Raw genomic sequence first — 27,122 nt, 5'->3', positions numbered from 1 at the left:
ACTGGCAGCACTTAAATTTCCCGGTCAGCGCAAAGGAAGTGGAAATTGTGGAGCAACCAAATAAATACATGGCGTCATAATTTGGCTCTGCATTTCCATTATCTGGGTGCGTTAGACCACATCCACTATTTATGATTTTTGGTCAGACTATTAATCAATCTTATTCTAATGTCATGTAAAGAAAGGTGGAGTCTGACTGATGGGCTGCATATCACACTCTGTCAGTCCAAAGCTGCTCCTGGACAGCTCAAGGAGCAGTAGGACAGGAGCCGGACGGTCCCCCCTCCTCCGCTCCCTCCTACTTCTCCCCCAAGCTGAGCCAGGCACTGTGTTTACTCTCCTAATTACAGGGGAGGGGCCGGCTGACAGGCGAGCCATCACAGATTCCCCACAGGCCCGGGGCTGGGAACACTACAAACACCAGCCACTGTCTCTCAAATGTGACGGCGATGTCCAACTGTCACTGGGGAGCCTTCACTGGCAAAACCCAAGGGTCCAAAAAGAGATATTAAAGACATGAGAGGGATTGGCAGAGTTGGCACTGACAGGGGGTAAAGCTTGAGAAGTCGAAGTGGGGAGCTGGTGGCATCGCCAAAGTGTCATTCAAAGCAAAGTGGGGTTTGGACAGGGCACAAACACTGATTTACACACTCACGCCGAGACAAACTTTCACTCTTGTCAAGCAAAGGCGGGAGCGTTGCATGTAGCAGACAAGGAATCCAACGCCTGGAGCCACCAAACCATGCGACGGACGGTGTTTATCAACAATTAATAAGTGAGGCCCCGTCCACTCCCAACAGCTTTATCTACCGTTACTACACCAGCTGCTGCTTCCACCGTGGAAGACGCTCACCGTACATGATTTTATCACACATGGTCAGATGTACATGTTAAACAAGCGTGACGTGAAAACTTTCTCCTGTGCAGAAACACTGGCTCAGAACTAAAATGAGCAGCAGAGCTAAAAATATGAAAGAAATTGACAGTTTTGGTGGTGATCCAGACACTGATGGAGATTCATTAGTTAAAATAATTTGAAATATATAACAAAACAAAAACAATTCCACCAGGAAAAGAGAAGAGATGCCTTCTCTTTAACCCTTTAACCCCGAGCGCGTCACAGACGACACGTTGCGGTACTTACACGACAGTTGGTGCCATCGGAAAAATCCCAACCGCTTCTGAAAGCCGAGAAGTTGCACACTAAAGCCAACGTGTGGTTATATGTTAATTTCACTGAGCGTCTTTTTCACCACAGAGGAGAGAGTTGGAAAAACGCCTGTGCATAGTTTTTGCACACTTTTTTTGGCCTCTTTTTACACAAAATATGTTGCTCATATACAACTTTTCTAAATTAAATTGTTAATTCACTATTTTAACATGCAGTTAATTGTAAATAATAACAAAAGCACTTACATGACATTTTTGTCCCTTTTATGGTTAAAATAAGCAAAACAATTGAGGGCTTTGAGGATTAGGTGTTAAAGGGTTAAGAAATGTAACTTAATGTGGGGAAAACAAAGGGCAAGTTTCTAAATCTTACTTAAAAGGGTGCACTTTAAAATGAAACAAGTAAGACTTGCAGTAGTTGGTGCTTAACATGGCCTGGTGGAGAAATGAAAACAGTTTATTTACTAATCTATTGCCGTGGCTTTAATAAAATCACATTCTGTGTCGTGCATAACCCACCAAGGTCGTACTGGTCTGGTGCAGTCACGGCAGCTGACCTCATCCCATATTCAGGAAATCGGGACAAATAAAGTGTCGAGAGGACGCTTAAAAGACGGGGATTTTGTCTCTTCACCATGCTGAGATGGTCCCGCTCCCCGTCCGCGGCACACACCTAACCCCCGAGAGGCAAGACAAGAAAACCATTTGATAAATCGTGAATAGTCACAGTTGTGCTGTGACCATTTCTAGAAAAAAAAAAAAATTATTATGGGGATTACACGTAAAATCACACAATGTAACATTTCCAAATGTGTTATGAATGCCTCCCAGAATCCAATTCAAATCCTAGGTTACCAAATAAGCCTGAACAAATCCCCCAACATTGAGTTCCTTCCTCCTTTGAAGACTTGAGAGGTCCAGTCTGCAGGGCAGGTTTTACCACGCCACGCCATGCAGACACCTCAGCACACAGGAGGAGAAGAGAGTGGAAGAGGTGAAGCAGGAGTGGGGGAGAGGGAGAGAGAGAGAGAGAAGGTTTGACAGTGATATCAACACAAATGTCTCCATTTGCTTTGAACAAGTCAGAGACAGAGAAAGAAATAGGACAAGGGGAGGAAAAAAAAAAAAGGGGAAATTGTTTTAATTCACTTAAATAAAAATCATTAATTAAAACATCACGAGTGCAGCTGCTATGATCCACAGTCGGTGACGTGTCCACATTGTGCCGAGACGAGCTCTTCACACGTTTCCTTTGAGTCAGTGTTAACCTTGAGGCAGCGGAGTCTTCTCTCCCGCCTTTTATTTGTCCTTGTCTGTTTTCTGCCAGTCTTGACTTTGCCTTCCTCATTGATGATCTGAAGGCAAGTGTGTGTTGTGTTTTAATTGCATCCGTTTGTTTGCTGGCAAACTCCTGCACACAAACACAACACAAACAATTATAGCACTAATTAAAAGGCATGTCATATTAATGGCAAGAGCTGTTAAACTTGGCAAACACACACACAGAGCATTTACAGAGGTGCCACATTTGAATTTGATTTCCCTAATTAACACACCTTTATGTCGCTAAAAGTACAACCTGGAAGCAAGGAAATGACTCGCTCAACAGCACAAGCATCTTTCACAACCATTTCAACTTTAAACCTAAACTAAATTTGTAATTGAAGAGATAAAAATCTCAGCAGAGGATGAGAAAAGTCCTCTCACAGTGACACTCAGGGAGGTTTTCTCCCTCTTTAATCCCTGAGGAGGGATCTGAGCGTGTTTTCACGACCTCTGGGTCACGTACATGTTACATGACACAAAGGTTTAGCTCTTTTATAAAAAGGAGAATAGTGCAGGGAATCCCTCAGTTTAGAAATGTTGCTCGCTACAAAGTGCACCTTCCTTTCTTTTCTTTTGCAAAGCAGCAGCAGCAGCAGCATATCCATAAAACCGGCCAGGCTAATTAAAATACAGCTTGTGATTATCCTACTTCAGTTCATCTCACTCACACACACTCACACTGCATATCTTTACACAATAATTACTGTGTTTAAAAAAGAACTCACTGTGGTTGTGCACATGTTCCTAAATCAAATAATGAGTCATTACATTTATATCAAGAGAAGGGGAACATTTTTGAAAATAAAATAAGGTGAAAATACTTCATATTTTTCATATATTAAATTAAATTTAAAAAAACATACATATATATTATCTGTAGAAACTTTTGTTTGTTTGCTGTAATAAGGCAAACATATAATAGTGGGGTAAATTTGAATCCACAAACACAGAAGGAAAAGGACTCTTTTTTTTGACACAGCAGCAGATTATGTGCATTTCGCTATAAATTGGCTTTATTGGATTCTTTTTAAAGCTCGGAATGAATTCCACCAACACATTCCTCTCATTCAGCCTTGCGAATATTAAACGAGGAGAGGAGAGGAGAGGAGGGGAGATGTATAAGAATAAATATGTAAATATGCAGCTTTAAATTCAGATAACTCACAACAGCTGTGCTTTATTTTTTTGGAAAAGTGTTTACATTTCCACAAAAACACCACATATTTATTTTATTTTTCTTTGATATGCCTGATTATTATTTATGATAAAGGTGACTTGGGGCAACTTCCTTGTTATTATTATAATTATTATTGTTATTATTATTATTATCATCATTAATAATAATAATATATGTTTTTCTTTTTTCTTCTTTTATCAAACAGGGGTTAAACATCCAGCAGGTCAGTGTGCTGAAAGAGAATATGCTGTTCTAGGCATTAAGTGGAGGAAATGACAGGTTGGAGCAGGCCCTGCGCAAATCCTCAGCCTCAGGTTGAGTGGAGCAGAGGCGGAGATAAAAGGCGTCGTCGTCAATTAGCCGAGAGTCAGAGGGAGCGCAGCTCGCCAGAGGCGTTTAACTCCTTCTCCCTTTAAACGTCCTTTTAAGATACACACAGTCCCCGCGGAGGCTCCGACATTTAATAAATTATTTAGCTTTTCTTTTTTTTTTTTTTTCTTTTTTTATTAAACGCTGAGATGCAGCGGATAATAACAGCGCCACGCGTCACGTTTCTCCACGCGAGTCTGCAGCTGCTGCGAGGGAGCGCGTGCGTAAAAACAATATGATGTGGGTGTTATTGGTGGCTAAAATGTGTGACTACTTCATGCATAGGATGTGCTATAAATGTAGGAAGTCTGGTGACGTCATGACAGTGTAAGTAAAGTAAAAAGAATAATAATAATAATCAAGAACATTTTGGAGAAAGTTCCCTCACTATTGTGCACGAAAATGTGCCAGAAATGTATGTTTTTGACTATCAGAGAGGGCACAGAGTGAATTAAATCAAAAGAAATAAGACATTTTGTGTCATTTTCACCACAGGGCTACAGGCAAATACTCTAAAATGTTAGAAAAAAGAGAGAAATGACTAGATAATTACCACTGCACATTTGGTGTGTATGTTTGCCATTTTAGTGCATGAATAAGGTTCTTATTCAGGCAAATAAATGGTCTACAAAAGTATTTTGTAGACAATTACTATTACATTTTAAAGCAGAATTGCACCTTACATTTCTATACTATATTATTGTCTTGATAAGGTATACAAATTTACTAATGTGTACAAAAAATAGTTGACATTACTTTGGAGTGCACAGATGTCACACATGTTCTATACTGTACAACATGGGGTTTCATTATTTGAAATAAATAAAATACATAACAGTGATACCTGGATTGTGTTGCAGCTCCTTCTCTGTTGCAGGTTAAAAAGGAATCCAGGGGTTATGATCCATAACTGCCTCCTGTGATGGGAATGTGTCAGAAGACATGTCAGAGAGTGAGTGAGTGAGAGGGGGGGGAGTGTGTGTGTGTGTGTGTGTGTGTAAGGGGTAAGAGAGAGACAGTCTCTTCTTCCAGCAGCTGTCACTGCACCTTTGACTGTGGCCTTCTCCACACAAGACAGAGGCAAATGACGAGTCATTAAAGCCAGTCTGCCTGTGTTTGTATAAAACTGAATCAATATTCAAATCTCTCTCTCTCTCTCTCTCTGTGTGCCTGTGTATGTGAGTGTGTGAGTGTGTGTGGGTGTGGGTGTTCCACAAAGCCTCTTAAGATGATACATTTACCACACCGTGACAAAAACCCTCGGCACATTATTTTGAGATGGGCACGCGGGATCAAAATTCAAGTGACGTAAGGGAGGAGGATAATTTCCCCTCATGCATGCAGCCTCAACAGATAGAGAACGAACGACACCACTCAGTATTGTTATTTATTATAATAATAATAATGATGATAATAATAACAACAATAATAATAATAATAAATATAAATTATATATATTGCACTGTTGCATCACAAAATGTATCCAATGTTCAGAAAAAACAGGCTTACCTTGATATTTCTGTGTGTGTCCAGTTCCTCGGTGTCTCCCGGTGACAGTCCCCTCATGTTTGGTGCAGGCAGGGACATGGCAGCACACTGACTGTCTCTGTGAATGAGAGGACACTTTTAAAACACCTTTTTTCGTTTAACCTGCGCCTTATTACATTTCGTGTCAGTGTTGCCATTATACAAGTTAAAGTGATGCAGATGGTTGTTGTTGTTGTTGTTTTTAAGCATTTTCAGAAAACTTTTTATTTGTAGCCAAACACCTTATATTGTAACGTGTCGCGTCAATGTTTATTAATAATAAATAACAAAAACTGCCCTTAATTGTCGTCATCCAGCGGCATGGGCCGTTCACTTGTCAGCGGCGCTGCCTCTGTGCGCTGCGGCGGGATGGGGATGTTGTCAGTGGCTCTCTCGCTGCCATTGGCTGTGAGGAGTGTGCGCGTGGAAGGAAAAAAAAAAAGTGGCTGCAGACATTTGTTTCCCAGAGAGAGAGAGAGAGAGAGAGAGGGAGAGGGAGGAGAAAAAAGAAAAGGAGAAGAAGGAGGAGGAGGAGGAGGAGGGGGGAAATCCTCCCCACCAGTATGAGAGACAGACCTCAGCTCAGTCCTGCGGCTCCTATTGGCTGACAGTTTGTACAAAATCCAACTCAAACCACTTCACTCACAACACACCAACAAATCCTAAAGGCGTCCATGCAGCAGCTTCCTCCTCCTCCTCCTCTTTCTCCTTCTTCTTCATCTCCTCTTGCACCGCTTCTACAGCTGATGCAGGCGCTCAGTCTTTAAATGTTGTGCCTGTAAGAGAAAAAATCCTGCTCCTTGAAACTCTGACTGTTTTGGGGTTTTGGTGCCAGGTCTTGTTTGTGTTTTTTTTTTCTTTAAATCCTTCACCAGGACGTCGCTGATCCGCACCGACTTTTTTTTATTATTTTCTCCTGAAGGGAATCAAGTAGACAAAGAACTTGACACCAAGCGATACTAGGGTAAGTTTCATTCATTTATCAAGTATTATTATTATCATCATAATTAGTACTAGTGCTGTTACTAAGGCCTATTTAAGTCACATAAAAAATGTGATGTTTGTGATTAAAATAGTGAAGGGAAACGTTTAGCATAAAATTCCTCATCATTTCGTTTCATTATGTTTGAAAGAATAAAATAAAACAAGCACGTATGGAGTATAATGATAATTATCCAGAGCGATGGAGGCACATTGAAAGAGAATCTGGTGCTGCTACTGCTGCTGCAGGCAAAGACTGAATCTTACAGATTTAATCTGGATTTATATCAAAATGATAGGATTTTCATAATTGTGGAATTCATATTTTCATATTCCCTGAGTGTGACGCCGGTTTGGCAGCCGAGGAGAACACAGAGTTCATGTCTCCAAGTCAGAGAAGCTTCTGTCTTTCTTTCTGTTCTTTTTTTCTTTAAAAATAAAAACACATTTATCCACGCTGTTAAAAACCAGTGGAAAGAATTAAGAAAGACTTTGGCCTTTTACGACCCAAGGGCCTTGTTTTTAACTTCTGTTTTCAGATAGTAAAAACTTACAGGACAATAAAGAAATCTGTCATATTTATTATTAATAATAATATAGAGAGATTTACCAGTATTTCAAAAATACTAATAATGCCATTAATTATCCTTAAAAATAAAGTTACAAGTTTAGTTTACAACTTTAAATTAATTTCAGTAAATTCACATGAACATTGCCCGTAAAGGTGCAGTCGGGAATATTTAAGAGACAATTGGGTGATGCACTACAGTTGTAATTATGTCGTTAATTCATCAACAGGCAAAAATAACATTTATTATCATCAGCTCTCGGACTTATTATTATTGCTTCAATTATTGAGCGTGTGTGTGTGTGTGTGTTTTAAGTGTGACAGATTGGGATGAGGGGGTTAAAACCGTTGGATGTTTGGGGGGAAAAAAGTGCAACTAATCAGAACGCACAGTGGGGATAACGAGTGAGTGTCAGTGAAGCTGAATGACAGCGATCACACGTTTACAGAGCTCGTTTATGAACTGAATTTTAAAAAATAATATTGCAATTAAATCGCGTGTCCAAAGGAGAATGGTTGAGTGGAGGAAGGAGTGATAAACATAAAGAATATATAAGTGACTGAGTAAATATTGCTTTTGAAAAAGATGATCTATTTCTATTATTAATTCATGATTTTTTTAATTATTATTATTTATTAGGCCTGTAATGATTATTTATGTGAATTAAAGAGCCGAGTTCAATTCAACTGCTTTTAATTTATAGCTCAAGCCTCCACTTTTTGAGGGGAAAAGTGGAGCCTAAAGAAACAGAAACTAAGTGATTTACTTCGCACTAATTTGTGCGATTTAAATCGAACTTTAAATTGACTTAGAGTGTGTGTTGTTTTGAGGGGAGGGGGCGAGGACAGCTGGAGATGAAGCAGGGGCCGTTTTCGGTGGAGCGCCGTGCGTTTCTGGATAAACTGACTGGTAACTGGTGCGTTTTCATCCAAGTCACCTTCTTGCTTTCTCTTGTCCACTCGTGGAACAGGTGTCCCGGTGTTAACACGGTGCGCGCGGCGGACCAGGGACAGGAAGAAAAACCCAGTTCACCCTCGGGAGCTCCATCAGTTTTCAAGATTTTCTCCAACTTCAGCCCTCAGACAAACATTAGCATGATGTCGTATTTAAAGCAACCACCTTACACAGTCAACGGCCTCAGCTTAACCACTTCCGGCATGGACCTCCTGCATCCATCCGTGGGTTATCCAGGTGGGTTCAAAACCTCTTAATAATACATGAGCAGTGATGGCTCAGTGGTAATGGCTCGAGGCAAAAAGATCAACGACCACGAGCCAATTCATTAATTTGAAATCATATTCATCATTTAAAAAAATAAAATACAATATTAAATTATTAATATGTTAATTGGTCAATTTAATCAAGCAAGTTATAAATTAAATGTTATCTTTTTTTTTGCTCCATTAGACCAAAAAGTGCTGCAATTTGCTGATTTGAAAAAACAAACATTGATGTGTTTTATTCTTTTTACTCGTTTCTTTAAGGACTGATGAGTGAAATCGTTCATTTATTACTTTATTATTATTATTATTATTATTTTATTTACATTTGTGCTCTTTCTTACAGCGACGCCGCGGAAGCAGAGGCGAGAAAGGACTACTTTTACGCGCGCACAGCTCGACGTTTTGGAGGCGTTGTTCGCCAAAACTCGATATCCGGACATATTCATGCGCGAGGAGGTGGCGCTGAAAATCAATCTACCTGAGTCCCGAGTCCAGGTGAGATACATCTGTCTTAATATCATCAAATCAAAGTTTGGGTTTTGATTAAATTAATGAGCCAATAGAAAAATATGGAACAAGAACTCGAATGAAACTTTTTCTTTTAAGTCTATTTTCCTTTTGTGCTGCAGCAAAAAATAAGAAAAAGAAAAGAAAAGAAGGAGCTCATCTTAACCGTGACTAAAGCTTTGTATTTTGTTTTCCTCAAATCAAGTGGAAACCTTTTGCCAGTGGGGAAACATTTGAGTTTTTTGAAGATCCGGGCAATTAAATGAGACGGATCAGTCCAAATGTATCAAAAAAATAACTATAAATGAATTTAAGAAAATGTGTGGAACACGAATTCAATTACTAAGCCGTTTAAAATGTTAAACATTAAATTACAACTTAAAAAGTTTGCTCAATATGCGGGGAATAGAAGTGGTTGTAATTAACCTCGAGTCTGATTTTATTGATTGGATTTTTTGTTAAAGACATGATGTGTTTGTTCTCTTTGCAGGTCTGGTTTAAGAACCGGCGGGCAAAGTGTCGCCAGCAGCAGCAGCAGCAGCAGAACGGAGGCCAGAACAAGGTGCGACCTGCCAAGAAGAAAAGTTCCCCCACCAGAGAAGTGAGCTCAGAGAGCGGGGCCAGCGGACAGTTCACGCCCCCCACCAGCACCACCACAGTCCCCGCCATCCCCACCAGCACCGCCCCGGTGTCCATCTGGAGCCCGGCGTCCATCTCTCCGCTCTCGGACCCGCTGTCTACCTCCTCCTCCTCGTGCATGCAGAGGTCTTACCCCATGACTTACACCCAGGCCTCGGGCTACAGCCAGAGCTACGCCGGCTCCACGTCCTACTTCGGCGGCATGGATTGCAGCTCTTACCTCACTCCCATGCACCACCAGCTGTCAGGCCCGGGCTCGACACTCAGCCCGATGAGCACGAACGCGGTCACGAGCCACCTGAACCAGACCCCGGCGTCCCTCCCCACGCAGGGCTACGGGACGTCCGGCCTGGGCTTCAACTCCACAGCGGACTGCCTGGATTATAAGGACCAAGCCGCGTCGTGGAAGCTGAACTTCAACGCAGATTGCTTGGATTATAAGGATCAAACTTCCTCGTGGAAATTCCAGGTCCTGTGAACAGAGCAATCAGACACACACAAGTGCACAAACAGTGACGACCACACACATCAGGCACAGCGCTGCAAACGCCACCCCTCAATAATAAGAAGAACGCACCAGACTGGTTGAAATGTGAGCCGGGCTCGACGAGGCTGTGGGCCCTCAGGGGCCTCCACATATTTCTGGCATGATGGTCTTTGGTCCTCTATGAAAAGGAGAGGTTTAATTTATTTTAGGACTGGCAAAGAGATTTGTTTCCCCCGTTCATTCACAGGTTGTAGCCCCTCATCCATGCGTGACAGCGCGCGCCTCTGTGCGTAAAAACACCTGTTGATGAAAACGCAGAGTGAACTCCCGAGACAAAAGAAAAAAAAAAACACCACAAGAGCCACGGAACCTAATGTTTATCCACGAATTGAACTCGAGCTCATGAACAGAAACCCTTCTCTGCTTCTTCTTCTTCTTCTTCTTCTTACTCATGCAGCTTTTGCCGACCTGCTGGCACGGACACATGCGCGAGGATGGTGCGTGGACATGGATGCACTACTTTATTTAAGAAAAAAAAGTGTTTATAAGGAATCAATATGTAGTTTCTAAGAGACAATCAGTGTGTGTCTTATATAAATGGTACATATGTGTTTTTTTTTGTTTTTTTTTATCTGTGCTAGACTTGGAAACTGTGATCTGTTGTATTGTATGCAATTTGTGAGCCTCCCCCTCGCGCCACACTCTCTCGTCTCTGCTGTGACTTTAAAAGACGCCCATGGTTCCACCACAAAGAGAGACACGAGACTTCTGAAGTAACAATGATAATATTAATAATGATGATGATGATGATGATGATGATCAAGGTTTAGCCATACACTGGAAAAGACTCTCTGCTGCTGCCGAGAGCTCCGCTTTTTTTTCCTCCCCCTCCCTCCATTTATCTCAGTACACGGTGATTGTGGCCCCAAAGATGGTGTGACCTCACCGCTGAAAAGACACGAATAAAGGTCCTGCAGTGAGATTATACTCTTTCATCAGTGTGTGTGTGTGTGTGTACGTGTGTGTGCGCGAGGGACAGAGAGACGGTTTCTTTTTTATTATTTGATTTGTTTGGGGTTCAGGGAAAATTTCGACTTATTTATTTTTTATTTCCACCATCTAGGATTTGACTGTGGAAAACAGAAACACTGGGTGACCCAGTTATGTATGGGTATTTTAACTGAAGAAAAAAAAACAGTACAATAAGATTATACTATAGCCTATATTGGCAATGTCTCCTCGTGCTTCTATGAATTTCAGTGAAGATGAAATAAACCGTGTTTTAACTTAAAACAAAACAAAATTAGTTCTAAAATACAATAAAAAATAAAACATCTTTACATGTAGGATCACATTTTTTACTGATTCTAGAATTAATTGTGTTTTTTTTCTCCTTAGTTTCCGGTTGTTGTTTCAACAAAGAGGGCGCTTTGTGTTTTAATCCCGGCCTCCAAGAGATGTTAATCCCAATATTTTAGCGGCGGGGTGGGTTTTTTTTTTCTTCCCCCCTCTGGGGCAGCAGCGGTCTCCTTTCAAAGCCAACCACACGGGCTTTAACAAGTCTGATCCCCACATGTGCGCTTTAATATCAAGCCTTTAATCACATCACGATATTCGGCCCCCAAACAATAAAACACGTTTGGTTCAAATGTGAACTGTTTTAAAAGATTATAACTCTATCTGTCATGTCAGTTAATTCAACAGGAGGGAAACAAATCAGGCACCACTTTTCATTGATTTGATGTTTACTGCGTGTTTTCTGAAAGAAAAGAGAAAGATTGTGGGGGGGGGGGCCTTGCAACATTAAATTCGAAACTGAACCCCATAGTGTCCATGTGACATTATTTGTGTAGTGAGGCGAAGAGATGCCTTTAAAACACGCGCTCACTTATAAGAAGTGGATCATTTGCATTCTCTCCTTTTACTTTTCACATCGGCATATTACTAGGGTTGTGTTTTGATCGATTTATGTATTTATTTACTATATTAAAACGGTCGACGTGACGTCAGCGCGGCCCTGGACCCTGTAATGAGGCGACATGTCTCCACAGTGGCCTAATTGTTAGAAGTCCAACATTCAATTAGCATCCTTGACATTTGCCAATAATCTCTCTTACATTGCAGCCTCCGCTAAAGGAGCGCACTAATTAAAAGCGTTGCTTGGAATAATCGAAGCGTTCAAGAGAAGTAGAGTGGCTTTGATTCCATTGCCTGCTCGCGCAAACAGGTGTGCGCGCGCGCGTGTGCCACTGTAATATTTTTCAATATAGACCCTGACTTAGTCAATAGAGAAGAATAAATAGTTGTTTGTTTCTTTATATGCTCTTTTGACTCATCCACTTTTATTCATATATATATATATATATATATATATATATATATATTAAATTCATCGATGACCATTGTGGCGAAACGCAACGGTCAGTTTATCAACACTCACGTGAGCATGAACAATGACGGGGACTGGACTTGTGGGACAAAGAGCGTGAATATTCATGAGCTGCGTGTCTCCTCTTCCAGTGTCCTCCATCCAGACTGTAGTTATGGGGGGGAGTGTGTCACACTGCAGGGTCACTTTCAGCTGAAGCAAAAAAAAAAAAACAGAACAAAAAACATTCTTATTTATAATGAGAGACAAATAGATCAGGATTCACCTCTAAAGTTTGAAGTTGAGACAAAACTGGGACAAACATCTTTTTCTTTTACTATCTTATCGTCTTCATCTGGATAATTTCAGTCGATTTGGACAAAAATTAGTTATTCTTTAAAAAAACACTACAGTAAAACACTAACACCTACAGGTAAATAGTAAAATAATATACAGATGTGCAAAACCTGTCAGTTCAGGCCTGCAACTATAAGGAATTTTCCCATCATCCATAATTTCTTATTGATGAACTAATATACGTTGTTTGGTCAAAATCATTTTGCTACTGTTTTGCCTAAAGATAATCAGTATTTGCTTTCTCTGTCACAGAGCAGCAAAGAAACTATTATAGAACATATTCACATTTGATTTAAGTTGGAAAAACAAACATAGAAAAAGCTTCAATTAAAAGGAAAAAGCACTCAAACTGACCAATTACTCCAAAAAAAAAATAGTTGAATTAATTTTGCTGTCGATTACAAGTGGATTGATCATCAAACTTGTTCGGGTGGTGAATTTATACTCACGGAATAGAATAGAATAGAACAGTCGGGGAAAATAACATTTTTCTTTGCTCCTTAGTCATAATTACTTCATCGATTAATTGCTACAGTCCTATTTGTCACCTTCCTCATCGATAATGCTCTAATCAAGAGGTCTCAAACTCGCGCTCCACATGCGGCCCACCACTAAATACCAAGTTATTCCTGCATGATTCTCATTACTGTATTCATTTTTGCATCATAAATACGTTTATAATATGAAGTATTTATCGTTCCATATCAAATACAAACCCTTTTATTTTGAAATCATGTCGAATATCATCATAAACTATTAGTTTTCCACGTGACTGAGTGTGAGACTCCTGCTCTAAACCAGTGCGCACGGACACAATGGCCTCGTCCCGCTTGTTATTGTAACCTCGTGTTTTCAAAGTGCACAAGTCACGAGGAGGATTAGACAATCCGGTCTCCACGACATACTTCATACATACAATGAGTTTTTAATCAAGAGCAGAGCAGCGCCGAGGAGCATATGGGACCAACAGACGCGGCATTAATCCCTCCTGCGTGTTGTTGTCGAGCAGCGGGCGCTGCCCAGCGCCTCTGTCCCCGGCTCTGGTCTCTGTCCCCGGTTCTGGTGAAAAGGTGCTGGTTTGAGGCTGCAAGAGGAAACATAAGTGAATACAACATGTGGCCTGATCATATTTAAATATTATTTATATTAGATCAGGTTTAACCACGAATTCTTATAAATAAAACAATAAAGAGCCCATTAGGATTATGAGAATATGAATATCTCGTTGATTTCCATGTAGCAATCCAGCCTAAACAGAGCAGAAAAACTGCAAAAAAAAAGTAATAGGAATCAGTGTATTATTAATTCTGTCGTTTGGATAAAAAATAAAATAGATAATAGTATATGCATCATATTGCTTTACAATAATGACAATAAAAGCAATAACATGAGGGGTGATGAGGGGGGAAAATGTAGGAAACAGGGAAACATACACAAATAAATAGTGTGTTCTCTTTTTTCAAGATAATCCCACAGTATTCCCTTGAAAGTGCTTAATCAGGCTTAGTTAACATTTTTCTGACTGAAATTATTTAAGTTTGTGACATCATCAATGAATTTCATAATCTTGTCAGAGATTAAATTAAAAGGGTTGTGTACAGCACATAATAACAGATTTAGATGTTTTTATTTTTTTTATTTATTTTATTTTTTTACGAAATCTAAAGAGATTTGAAGTAAGCGCAATAAAAAGCATGTTATTTTAATTTCTATTACGGGCTGCACAAATCCATGGATTTACATCAGATCCACAGCTGATAAATGATATGAAGCGGCCTGAATGACTGGACATCCAGGTCCTGCAGTCATTTGGAACATCTGTCCCATGAGTGGACAACATGAAGGACAGTCCCATACTGAGGCTAAAGTTGTGATTTTTCTTTTCTTTTGTCTTTTGTCCAAACACAGTAAGTGCTCTTTTAAAAAAAAAAGTCTCCAAATATGCCTAAACATTTGGCTTATGATGTCCATAAGCCCCAGAGGACACAGAGAGCTTATCAGTTCATTAGCCACTTGATGGCCTATTTCAAGTTACAGTAGGTGGGAGGAGGAGGAGGGCAGAGGATGAGGATACAACCATCCATTACTGAAGCATATTTTTGTTAAGCTATTCAGAAGGGCAGCAGGGAGGAAAAAAAAAAAAAAAACTAAAACCCATAAGAAGCTTAGATCTGAGCATATGTTCAAAAATACATTATTGCTCTGCTCTTGGGTCAAGTTAATGCCTAGTTAGTTAAAGCTCACCTAAATGTCGTCCACGGTAATGAAAAGCTGAAATAAAAACACAACATTTCAGGTAAAATCCTAAAATGCGTTGGTGACATTTTGGCACACGAAGCAGATGTTTCAGAATCTCTGTATGAGACAAGGAATTTTACAGCAGCCAGGCGTCCAAAAAACACCTTATAATAATTAAAGACACACACACACACATCCTCGATGTTATGTTATTATAATTATAGTGTAAGGTATCTGAACTGAGGGAAACACACTAAAACACTGGGGTCCCTGAGACAATTCTATTTCTCATAAATACAAATATAGAATAATCTGTTTCTCACCGATAACCGAGACACACAATGCCCGCTGCTCTAATTCTCCACAACCTCCACGATAACAAAAGTCGACACCTCGGTGTTAAACGGAGCCACGTTCTGCTTTCAGATTTCATTGTTTCTGTTGGGTCTTTTTGAGCCAGAAATTTCTGCTGGTGTGATCACTGGTTTAAATAGGTATAGTAATGTTTTTTTTAGTAATAAAATATTCATTTTGTGATGTTGATTTGAGGGGAGAAAGAATAGAAAAGATGTTATTTCTGCATATAAAAATACAAAACCGAAAGAGATGGCTGTAGCATCCATCTGAAATCCAGTGGAGACAAAGCAGAGTGCATGAATGCGAGGCAGAAACAATGCAGTATATAATAACAACGTTTTACATCACAGGTTTTTGATTCTCCTGTCATGACTTCATGCTGCACTTTCAACTGAAATCGGGGAAACGGCGAGAAACCCTGACATTTGACATTCCACATAAGCCGTGATCAAACTCCATAGTTAAGGGCCTGAAAAAAGAGACACCTTTTGATCACAAATAGCTTACAAATTTAATGACTTCATGGTGAATGGAGCCAATTTCTCTCCATTTTCACCCAGCATTCTCACCACAGGCTACACAGTATATCAAAAAAAAACACAGTATATATCAAAAGAGGAAAAAAGTAAAGCAACAGTATTATGTGCTAATTTCACATTAATCCCCAGCCCCATGAATTCAGCAGTGCAAATTAATTAATTCATAAAACACAAGCCTTCTGTACAGGAGTGAATTACCTTCACCGGCAACATAATAACACTGACATTTGTTGGACTGTTGCTGTTAAACCTCCACAGTCGTTACGGCTGTGAACGACACACTTGTCTCCTCCGAAGAGAGGCCGCAGAGACCTGCCATTAAAGCAATCATGACAGGTGAACATGATGAGCCTCACTGATGATTTACACCTTTCCAACAAACACTCGTATCTCTTAATCTCCGGTAAACACTGTTCTCCAGTGAGACAGCAGGCCGAGGGAGAGAGAACCAAGAACTGTTTTTATCTGCATCCAACAGATAAGAGCGTGGAGACACCACCACCACCATCACCACCTAACCAAAGACGGACAGCAGTTCATTAGACAAATATCCTCTTTGCTTATTTCAATATTTCACTCAGTGTTATACATCAATGAACTGTTTCGGGGTGTCGTCGCACAAAAAAAAAAAACTAAGCCTGCGAGTGTGTGCCGTCACATCAACGTGCCTCGACTACAACGACGACAGGCGTCCAAAAATACACTAACTTCTGAAATCAGCACATCCACAGAACAGCACAGAAACTCGGATTACAATAGCAGCAATACTGTAGAAGTGTCCACTCACGTGAATTATTATTATTATATTATATATAAATAAAAGGAAATGGTTGCTATATTGTGTATGTGTAAATGTACTGTGCTTTGTTGTTTTATGTCTGTCAAATTCTGTGATCTTTGGCATTTGGACTGGGATGATGTGACAGGAAGTTGGTCTGAGATTATTATTATTACAACATGTGTATTTATGTAGCATTCTTCTCGTCTTGATGATCACTCACAACTACAGTTTTGCCATTCACACCCTGCACATTCTTCACATCATACATCTCTCAGCCGCCAGGGGCAAACATGTCTGGCACTGGTAAACCCATGCAGGCCAAGCAGCAACGACACCATGTTTAAGAGAGCCAGGGTCATATGTAAGGTTATAGGCCACATAAATAATTGACCTGCATTTTATTTTAAATACATTCCATACATGTTTTCTGTATTTTGTGGATGAATTCCAATAAAGTAAATGATATGGTACGGTCACTATAGTATAGGGGGAGAAAAAAGATAATATAATGTATATAATAGAAAATATCTGCTGATGGCTGTAAAAAAAAAAATAAAAAAGTTAAAAAAAAAAAATGATTGTAGGTTTTCCAATAAAAAGTCTGGAGTTTATGGCTGACAACAAAAAAAAGTGTTTTTAGATTTATTCGACAAAAGAAATCACAATATGTATCCACTAATGAACTTCCTCTCCAGCAATAGACCCCATAAAAGACCCCTTAAAGCTACAGGTGCTCATTTTTTCTACCCCATAAGAAACAAATCGGGACATTTTAAATGAAATACCAACGCTTGAGCACAACAAATATAGTGCAAATATGAATTCAATAACAATTAGGACCTAACCTGACACTTTTAAATGCAGTTAAATAAGCAAAAGACTAATCAGCAAATCATAATCAACCATGAACTTAAACTACTATGAAATACATAAATTATTCATTTATATTATTATAGATGGAACACAAACGCAAAGAGACAATGGCCATTAAAATGAGCTGCACATTGTACAGCACAGATGAGTTTCCAGTTTAAAAGCAAACACTCACATATGATTCTCCAGAGCCTGAAAACTATAATATAGGCAGATACAAAAAAATAAAATAAAGAGTGCTCCTACTGATCATCAAACATTTTATTTGGCTTAAAGGTTTAAGGAGTCTCCTTTGAAATCATCCGAGGATAGTCAAATATATCTCCCTTCTTATACAGCTAATTTGACAGTTTCAAAATCCCCCCATCGTCCATATTTCCTGATCAGTTTTACTTCTCTTAATCCCCCCTTTTCCTCCCTCCACCTGTTAGTCTGTGTTTGCATGCGTGTCTCCCTCTCCCCTGGGAGCATATGGAGCAGTGGCTGACCCAGGGAGTCGTTGGGTATGGGGACAGATGCAGCCGCCACCACCGCCGCCACCACCGCCGCCCCACCCCCCCAATAAAACCCCTTCATACAGCCACCACTACCAGCCCTTCCCCTCATATCCACCTGTTTGGGTCACAGAACAGGGGGATGAGTGGCTGTGCGCGTGCCACACCAGTGGCTTGGCCAGTGCTTTGTTATCCCACCCAAGACAAAAGGGTATTTAGAGAGGCCGGCTGCCTGCCCAAGGGGAACACAATGCCACGAGGCTGGCAGGCCTGCGGTCGCCGATCACGTGCCCACTAAACACGAGAGTGAGCGTCAGGGGGCATCTGTTGTGTGTGTGTGTGCGTGCGACTAACCTGAGATATAATGGAGGAAACAAAGAAAATGACAAGCGAGAGAGTGAGCGAGAGAGAGGTGTGTGTGTGTGTTTTTTTGGGGGGGGGACAACAAACAATTGCATCCATTATAATTAAATGAGGTCTAAACTTGAATAATTCATGCCCTAACCATTAACAGGTCAACTCCTGCTGCTAACTGAACTTCACATGCTCTTATTTTATAATGTCTGTTTACGAAAAATGCTGCTTTATAGAGATTTAAGGATTGCATGACGCCACATATTGAACAACAGCCCATTGAAAAGGTTTAATTAAGATCACAACACCCACATAAATCCCTCCAGACCTGGAAAAGATAAAGTTTGTCCCTTTCAGGGGCCAGGAATAAAAAAAGATAACCTGATTAGATTGCGTGTCATCTCAGCCTTTGCTCTTACGTATCGCTTCACAGATCAATAATATTGATCGGTCCACCGACGCGATGATTAGCTGCTCTCACCAGACTCTCGGGGGGGCCCAGCTGCGACTGTGCGGCTGCTGCGTGATTTATGAACTCCAGTGGAGAGAAACACAGCGACACAGCAGGTTGAGGGCATCGGGGTCAAGTCATCGAGGTTACCAAGGTCAGGTCAAGTCAAGCCCGTCTACGATGTGTGGTTCTTGACCTGAGGGTCAACGTGGAAAATTAAGTGACATAACACACAATTCAAACTGTGACCGAGGACAAGGACGGATAGGCGGGGGGTCCCCAACAACCCTGTTACCCTCATCAAATTCTTTCTTTCGTCTGTTGTAAAGATCAATGATTCTATAGAAGCAGTTCTAATTAATTCCTGCTGTCAATTCACATTTTGCAGGAGAACATCGCCACGAACACGAGCACAATTAGTCTTATTTGACGACATCATTTATATTTGGTGTGGAAATCTCTACTCTAAATCTAATAAGATGTTATTTGATAAATCTAAATATAAAATGGAACACGAGTGCACAAAAGAAAGCTAAACCTTTAATTATAGCGTTTTAATGTTTAAGTTTTATTTGATCCACTCCTAAAAAAACAACAACAACAACTAATGATTAATGCATTGGTGTGGTTTGTTTAGTCTAGACAATGTTACATCATTCTGGCAGTGGGTGTTTGTATGTTATTGTGTCTATTGAGGCTTACTGCAGCGTGTCATGCTCTCTCGACAGGCATGGTTACACATGGCTTGTGGCGCCCTGACCTACAACTCCCCCTCTTGTTTGTCAGCAGTTGTTTGGCCTACTTTCACCAAGACAAACACAGCCATTTGTTTTGTTTTGTTTTACATTTCCATGAAAATGGAATAAACAAATGGCGGTGACGGGGACAGTTGGGGGCGTTTCTTTTTGTTGTTGTTATTATAATATTTTTTGTCCTATGGCATGGGTTATGTGGCAAAGCGGATCAACCTACAAGCAAAATATGCACAATAACGGTGAAGAAGTTAACCAATGATATAAATATTATAAATACTCTTTTTGACACGTCAAGTTAATAGACTTAATACTTAAAATATGATGATTTTCATGTCAGTAGGTTTTTCCTGACCTTCTGGACTCCAACTGAACGAGTCACGAGAGTAGCAGACCCTCAGATTGAATCATCTCCTCCCTCCCTCCCCTCTTCTCTCCCCTCATGGACAGTAAGGATGCTACAGTTCATTAATGAGTCTGCTCCATAGCTCTCTTTAAGAGTCCTTAATTAGTGGCGCATTGACACTGGCAGCTCCCGGAGAGGGAGGGGAATGCTGGGAAGAAGGGACGGAGGGGCATGGTGGGGGAAGGGGGGGGGATAATGTCCACAAACCAACTTTTATAAATAAAGTACCCATCCATCCATCCATCCATCCATCTTCAACCGCTTTATCCTCCATATGAGAGTCGCAGAGGAGCTGGAGCCAATCCCAGCTGTCATAGGGCGAAAGGGAGGGTCCACCCCGGGCAGGTCGCCAGTCTCGAGACAGAGACAAACAACCATAAACTCTTAAATTCACATCCATTGTCAATCCAGCGTCTAATTAACCCAATCTTGAAATGTGCATGTTTTTGCACTGTCACATCCGGAGAGGAAACACATGCACATGAGGAGAACATGCAACAAAGGTCCTCCCGGTGACCCTTATAAAGATGTATCTTCTCAGAAAATCAAAAAGGTCAACCGACTTATTCCGATGTACGAGTCCACCAATGTGAGTCGGATGAAAACCAATCGTTTTGACACAAGGAGCTCGCGATCAAACAAAATTGATTAGGTCTTTGCAAGGGTGTGACATGGAGAGAACGCCACAGCTAGGCAACGGACTGTGGCAAATACATGTGATTGAAAGGCTTTAAATGGGTGTCAAACAAGCAGGGACATAATGTTTGACTTAAATTATCACAAGTCCCCCAGGAGGCTTCTGGAACCACTCCCCAGAGTCGGGCGTGTGTGTGGAATACAAAAAGGGGATTCACCAGTGACCAGTGGGTCAGTGCTGGGAGAGGGACAGGCACAGGTCGCTCCTGTGGGACTTGGCCACATTCCTACAGCAGGCTTTTTTCCATTTGCTGGACATGACCCCCACCAGCCCCCAGAAGCGGGCGACAACACGGCAGACACCACTTCGAACATACAGCCACAGATGCTTCCACTGTGTTTGCAGAGAGGGGCAGGTGGGGGGGTGGGGGCAGTGCGGTTGGGTGGCTGTTGTAGGGTCCCAGATGGGTTAATGGGGAGTTTAGCACTGGGATTACAATGCAACAGTGGCTATGGATTGAGAAGTGATTACCTCAATCTCTCACTAGCAACCCACTTCTGCTGCTTACACAAACAAGACTGTACACGCAAATAAATAGAAATTATTCATAAAATACAAGTAGCATCATGTCAATTACTTGATAGAAATGATGAGAAATCATTCAGACTACTCTTACTAAAAAAACAAATATAAACACAAAGGTTGTAACGCCAGCTGGCATCGTTGATGTTGCATTATTGTCTAATTCTGGATTCTTATATATGAATATAATGCTTAAAAATGTTAAGTGAGAGAACTGAGTACCAACCAAAGTTGTGTGCTCACTGTATGGATGTATTTTGGGCAAAAACAGCACCCATAGTGCTCCAACCCTCTACCCCTCTCAGCCAGGAACCCTCCACCAGAGTGGTATAGGACTAATCTGTGTGTCAAACACTTGTCTTGCCTCCTGTGCACCCCAGATACTCACTCCCTGACCCGCTCCCTCCCCAGCTGCTGGTCATTACTGGTCCAGCTCTAGCATCACCAGGCAGCCCGGTGAGAATGAAATGTTAAGGGCAGAGACAACAGCTCCTACTAATTAAATTCCCCAGGTTAATCCCTGACCATCCCCTCATCGCACTCTTCAACCAGGCACCGCGAGGAGACGGGGGGGAGGGGGAGACCCGGGAAGAACAAACAAACAAATATTCAGCTTCAGCAAATGGCACAAAAATCAGCTCCAAACAAACACGTACACATTATTGCATCCCAAGTATAGACGCTAAGGATTGAATACCTTAAATGTTCCTTAAAGGCTGTGTGTGGGTTTATAATTAGAAATAATACAAGGCAACTGTAAATTTGCAGTGGCAGATTTTTCATAAACATGAAAGCGGAACAATAATGTTGGCAGTCTATTAAGTGCCCTCCACATTCCCGGGACTGTGCGATGATGAAGTGCTCATCAACACCAGCCTCAGACCTGTCATCATCTCAGCATGTACAGTGACCTTACGTCTGACCCCGTGCCACTGTACTACAGACAACAGCCGACATGCTGACCCACCACGAGCAAAATATGCGACCTTGGCTGCGTAAACAAGAGGTGATACATCCCTCCCTCCTCATCTCGTCCCGCATGCAGCGGGCAGAAATTACTTTCCAACTCATCTGAGAAAAACATCTGAAAGAGGGCCATATTCATGGGTCATAGATTATATAAGGAAATCTGAATTTGTAAGATGTTAAACCCTTCCCTCTACATCTGGCATGTCAATAAATGAATATTAACAAACTCAATGGCGGCAGTGATGAAGACGGCTCAAAACAAATGTTATTTTAAATATGTTTTGAGCTCAAGTTTCAATTTTAACGCGCAAAAATCTGCAGTTCATATACAACTACAGTGTTTTTTCTCAATAAAACATTGTTTTTCTTCACTTTAAATTGTTAACACACTATTTTAACATGCAGTGAATTGTAAAAGTAGAATTTATGGTTGAAAATGATAATAAAGACTACTTGATCTTGTGGAAAGATGTGTGTGTGTGTGCTGAGAAGTCGATTTTAAAAAGGAGATGAGAAGAGCAGGTGCTTTTGTATAAAGTGGGTGTGGCATAGAGGAAGACGTGGGTGTATCACACATTGAGGGCACGCTGCGTCACACACGCCACGCGCCTGCGTTGTGGCTTTGCTCAGAGGTGTAATGCCTGATTAGGGGATTACAGGAAAGTGCTTCTTTGCAGTTCTGAGAGAAACAATTATTAACATGTTGGTGTCTCTAATCCTGGATAAACACAGCTTTTCAAGAACAACAGCAAGTCTTTCTTCTCCTCTTTTTTTTAAAAAAAAACAAACCCCGTTGTCACTTGAACTCCAAAGCCTAACAGAGGAGAAAGGCCATTCGTGTGGAACGCTGTCATTATAGAGGTTGTGCTCTTGGTGGAAGACGTTGCTGGCCAGCAGGCCTTCACATCAGCGGGGAAATCCAAATTTAGCTCGGGGACAGAAAATCATTGTGTCAAACGCTGCCTGTTGAAAGGGTATTAGACTGAAACATGTTCACAGCCTGTAATCTTTTATTTGTTTGTACACTTGTCTCATGTAATCTGCTTTCTAAAAATACAGAGACCATTTCCTAAGTCATGAATCCATGAATAATAGATCCGGCTATGACTACGAGTTATGGCAGGTTGACACTGCCTTCTACTGAATTAGTGAAGGTGTGGGACTTGTAAGTGTGCTGTGCAACTTCTAAATTCCCAAATTGTCAAATAATTGAACACAACGGCAGCTGTATTTAACTCTCTCTGTGTGTTTCTCAGTGTAGCCGATTTCATGGTGGTTTAAGTCAAGACAGAAGAAGGCTACATCAAAACTGATGAAAGTAAAGCGAGACGACTGCGAACGCAAGGTTGGAGTAGGACTGAAAACACAAGATGAACATGAAAAGTTTCAGGAGAGAATGATACTGCTTTTACTGTTGAGCAGTTTAACTGTAAAATCTTACATTATTTCTGGTCACCAAACAGAGGCAATATAATAACGCCGACAAAAATCAGCAAAAGTTACACACAGCACCATTAAAAAGTACTATTTAAAAAAATAAATAATAATAATTATACTCCAGCTACACAAAACAGTATCAGGGAACAACAGGTTCATAAAGGTTGACCTAAATTTTGACCTCGTTTTATCCCCTGGGGGTGATAACATGACAGACACCAGATGACTGAAGACTGATATCTTTCACAAATCACTGCATGAATGAATAAATGAATGAATGAATGAATGAATGCATAAACAAACAAAGGGGAAAAAAACAACTCTATCTAGTCATGAACGACATGTGAGACCGTTTCAGTTGTGTGCGACTGAAGTCGAAGTAGGAAGCAATCAACGCAGTGCTGATACCCACTCACACACACATACCTGCACAGACTCCATCATGTCAGTGTTGCCCGTGGCTCTGCCATTACAGCACATCAAAACAACCTGCGAGTTTCATTTTTCGACAACCCTGGAACCTGCTGACTGGCCACATTGTCCGCGAGCCGACACTTGGAAGAGTTCCTTCATCTCAGTCATTTCTCCTGCCACCGCTCCTGTGAAGAGATGATTGATGATGCATTCATTAACATGACTGCTCTGAACAAACATGCCACAGTTACCAACCTAGACATATGATGTATAAGACCACGGGGATTGTTTTCTCTTTTTTTAAATACAGAATATGAGGCTTTTATTTTGATGAATAATGCCTGGGAAACATATAATACATGTAAATCACATTATTATTGATTTCTGAGTGTCATCACAGTTCCACTCAACTCGTTTCCACAGAGGAGGACTGGGCAAGCGAAGTCCTAAAAGGTGCTTGTGTGTGATGTTGAGGACGCGTTGTGTCCATCTGGCAGGCCAGGGTTTAGCCGTAATCCCAGAGCCCCCGGCAGGGGAGCCCCCAGACTGTTGATCACTGCCCCCCTGCTGGCTCCACCACACTCCTGACCTCCTCAACACACAAACACACACACACACAAGAAAACACAACATCTGCACATAAACTGCAGACTGAAAAACCAACTTAGTGTGCGACATCTTCATATTCCACAAACGTTTTCTCATCTTCCTAGGTGTATGTCAATAGCGGGTGAGGACATTTTATGTGCAGTGGAGCCACAACAGGCTTAGGCAGCACCAGTGAACAAACACAAACAGACACTGTGAAAGAAAGAAGTATGACCCCAAACAACGGGGGGGGGACACAGAAACATACCTTCATGCATGCAGAGGGCACAGAGACTTGTTTTTGAGAGGCAATATAGAAGAACACATTTATCAGACACACAAGTAGGAACTGAGTAAATATACACACACGTAATTACAAAAACATAGACAGATAGGCAAACACACAAAGACACCCAGAAGCAGTCACCCAGCCATACACACCACACACCTAACCATCGTTAATCCCCCAGACACAGGAACACACACACACACACACTTGCACACACACTCACAGAGCATCATTATGTTTATCACTGTGAACCAGCCCACCGACACCCATCACTCTAATTCCGTTTGTCTGTTTAGATTCGTTTTGCTTTAATCCTCCCTTGTTTGTGCACATCTGCAAGCACTGCAATAGTACAGACACAGAGCAACAAGAGAGAGAGACAGACAGACAGATTGAAAGACAGAGGGAGAGAGGGAGCTCACAGGAAGGACTCTCCCTACTGACATGATCCTGGTCCCTGTAGCTCCAGCGGAAGGGGGAGACAGGCGTATCTCCCTGCCCAGGGAGAAGCTCCCTGTCCCAGCCACAGAGCCGCCGCCAGGCCCGCAGGCCGCCGTAATCACTGCAAACAGTCAAACATTCAGTCACACAGGCTCTTACACCAACACAACATTACAGGCTTTTTACACAGTATTACACCACATCTTATTATCCCATTCAAGTCCCTCTATTAGCTCAATTGGATGGTGGGATTTTCATTTGTAAATTGGGGGATTTTAGATTAGCTTGTCTGTCAGTGATGAAATGCCCCCCCGAGACTGTGACTTATGTGACCAATCACATATGAATCAATGCTTACACACGCCGCACTGCATGAATGGATGGATGGTGTCGGGAGGAAGAATATAAAACTACTTCACCCGGGATTATGTACTGTAAATATACAGCATGGCAGATTTTATCACAACACCACCACGGCTGCACGATCACAGTTCAGATCCTTTATCGCTTCTAATTGTTCTCAGGATGCTCAATAAAAAAAGTATGTGTGACGTGACCTCAATTAGTCAACAAATTATGAATGACAAGCGCTTTCCTTATAAATGACAACAACGTCTACGTCTCACGGAAAATGATACATATTAACTGCTACACACCACGTGGCAGCGGCATTATGCAGAACTGAAACCGCTTGGTTGAAAGGAGGCAAATGAATTACCCCCTCTTCCTCCGCAGGCCTTCCATTCAGACACGGAGCGTGTGAGAGAGAGAGAGAGAGGGAGGAGTGAGCGGGAAGAGGCACCTCGAGCTAGTCAAGAGACCCGGCAAATTATGAAAATGCCTCTCTGTGTCCTAAATGGAGGCCGAGCTCTTTAATGTGGCACAAAATTAGAACCTGGGGGAGGCAGTGTGGCCCACTTGATTGGCGAAACCCCTCCTGGCCCACTACCCTCCTTTCCTCTCCCCACTCCCCCCTCACACCCCTCTTTCTCAAAGTATAGAGATTTTATCCTGTGCCTGGTGGCGCTCTCTTGTATTGGGGAAACTGAAGGACCCAAGAGAGAGCCCAGGGGCATCCATAAAGGTGCCTAATTTGTCAGTTTACTCCTCAATTATTTAAATAGATCTAAGAAGGGAGTGGAGAATGGGGCTTTTTCTGCCTCTTCGCAGTCAAAGCAGAGAGAGACCTTTCTCCACGGTAGCCATTTTCAATTACGCTCTGCACTGCTGTCTTTGATATACACAAGTGCCATAGTGGAGAGGTGCTGTATCAAATAAACAAATGTGTGTACACGAGATAACAACAAGAACTTGGGGATAATATTCTGTTTGCTCAGAAGAACTCTGAAGTTATTTCACTTTTACAGATTAGTGAAAAACTTAACTGTGCACACACACACACACACAGTCAAGCATTTTCATCACACAGAGAGAGGGACGACTATTACTGATCCTTCTACACTGTGATCACTCGAGATATATGAGAGATATGGAGCCTAGATTTGTGGATGTCGCATTCCCCAACCCTCTGACCTCCAATTCCTCACATATCTTTATTTTGGAGGGGGTGAGGTCGTGCAGACCTAAGGAGAATGAGGACACCATGAAGGATGAGGGAGGACCACACAGGGTCCTAATGTGACCTTATCTCTCACAGGCATCTGGTGGAAGCAGGTAAAGAGCCCAAGTGAAATGATTGTTCATCTGTCCAGCAACAGTCATTTTCAAGCGCTATATCAGCAGCAATGCCAATGTGCGACTGCGCCTACACGAAGCTGCGAGTAACAAAACAATAGTCTAATGGTTTAATGCAGCCAAAC

The 27,122-nt window shown here is 41.5% G+C and overlaps 1 protein-coding gene and 2 long non-coding RNA genes across 5 annotated transcripts; 1 reads left to right on the top strand and 2 right to left on the bottom strand.

Moving 5' to 3' along the window:
• Positions 1–2,295: 2,295 nt before the first annotated feature.
• LOC122782610 lies at positions 2,296–6,031 on the bottom strand. The gene is made up of 3 exons (XR_006361938.1): positions 5,552–6,031; positions 4,887–4,959; positions 2,296–2,581 (listed from the first exon to the last, which is right to left on the bottom strand). It is a non-coding gene; the product is annotated as an uncharacterized LOC122782610 (long non-coding RNA).
• Positions 6,032–6,135: 104 nt separating this feature from the next.
• otx2b (orthodenticle homeobox 2b) lies at positions 6,136–10,962 on the top strand. 2 transcript variants are annotated; one of them, XM_044047799.1, is made up of 4 exons: positions 6,136–6,533; positions 8,090–8,310; positions 8,686–8,837; positions 9,340–10,962. In XM_044047799.1, exons 2-4 carry the CDS (start codon positions 8,214–8,216, stop codon positions 9,964–9,966), a joined length of 876 nt encoding a protein of 291 aa, XP_043903734.1. In that variant the 5' UTR covers positions 6,136–6,533; positions 8,090–8,213; the 3' UTR covers positions 9,967–10,962. The 2 variants fall into 2 exon arrangements, with proteins under 2 accessions (XP_043903734.1, XP_043903733.1); XM_044047798.1 differs by lacking the exon at positions 6,136–6,533 and having other exon boundaries at positions 7,169–8,310.
• LOC122783157 lies at positions 10,245–25,792 on the bottom strand. Of its 2 annotated transcripts, XR_006362003.1 has the most exons (4): positions 24,396–25,792; positions 23,997–24,169; positions 13,617–13,784; positions 10,245–12,556 (listed from the first exon to the last, which is right to left on the bottom strand). It is a non-coding gene; the product is annotated as an uncharacterized LOC122783157 (long non-coding RNA). The 2 variants fall into 2 exon arrangements; XR_006362002.1 differs by lacking the exon at positions 10,245–12,556 and having other exon boundaries at positions 13,403–13,784.
• Between the last annotated feature and the right edge of the window lie 1,330 nt (positions 25,793–27,122).

This window comes from Solea senegalensis, linkage group LG16, assembly GCF_019176455.1.
Source record: "Solea senegalensis isolate Sse05_10M linkage group LG16, IFAPA_SoseM_1, whole genome shotgun sequence".
Lineage (NCBI taxonomy): Eukaryota > Metazoa > Chordata > Actinopteri > Pleuronectiformes > Soleidae > Solea > Solea senegalensis.
Note: the sequence above shows the minus strand (reverse complement) of the source record. Positions and strands in the feature narration are given on the sequence as shown.

Coding starts and splice junctions, on each gene's coding strand:
- otx2b (XM_044047798.1), top strand. CDS start 7,974: ATGAAGCAGGGGCCGTTTTCGGTGGAGCGCCGTGCGTTTCTGGATAAA. Junction 8,311..8,685: donor TCCATCCGTGGGTTATCCAG/GTGGGTTCAAAA, acceptor TCTTTCTTACAG/CGACGCCGCGGAAGCAGAGG. Junction 8,838..9,339: donor TACCTGAGTCCCGAGTCCAG/GTGAGATACATC, acceptor TTCTCTTTGCAG/GTCTGGTTTAAGAACCGGCG.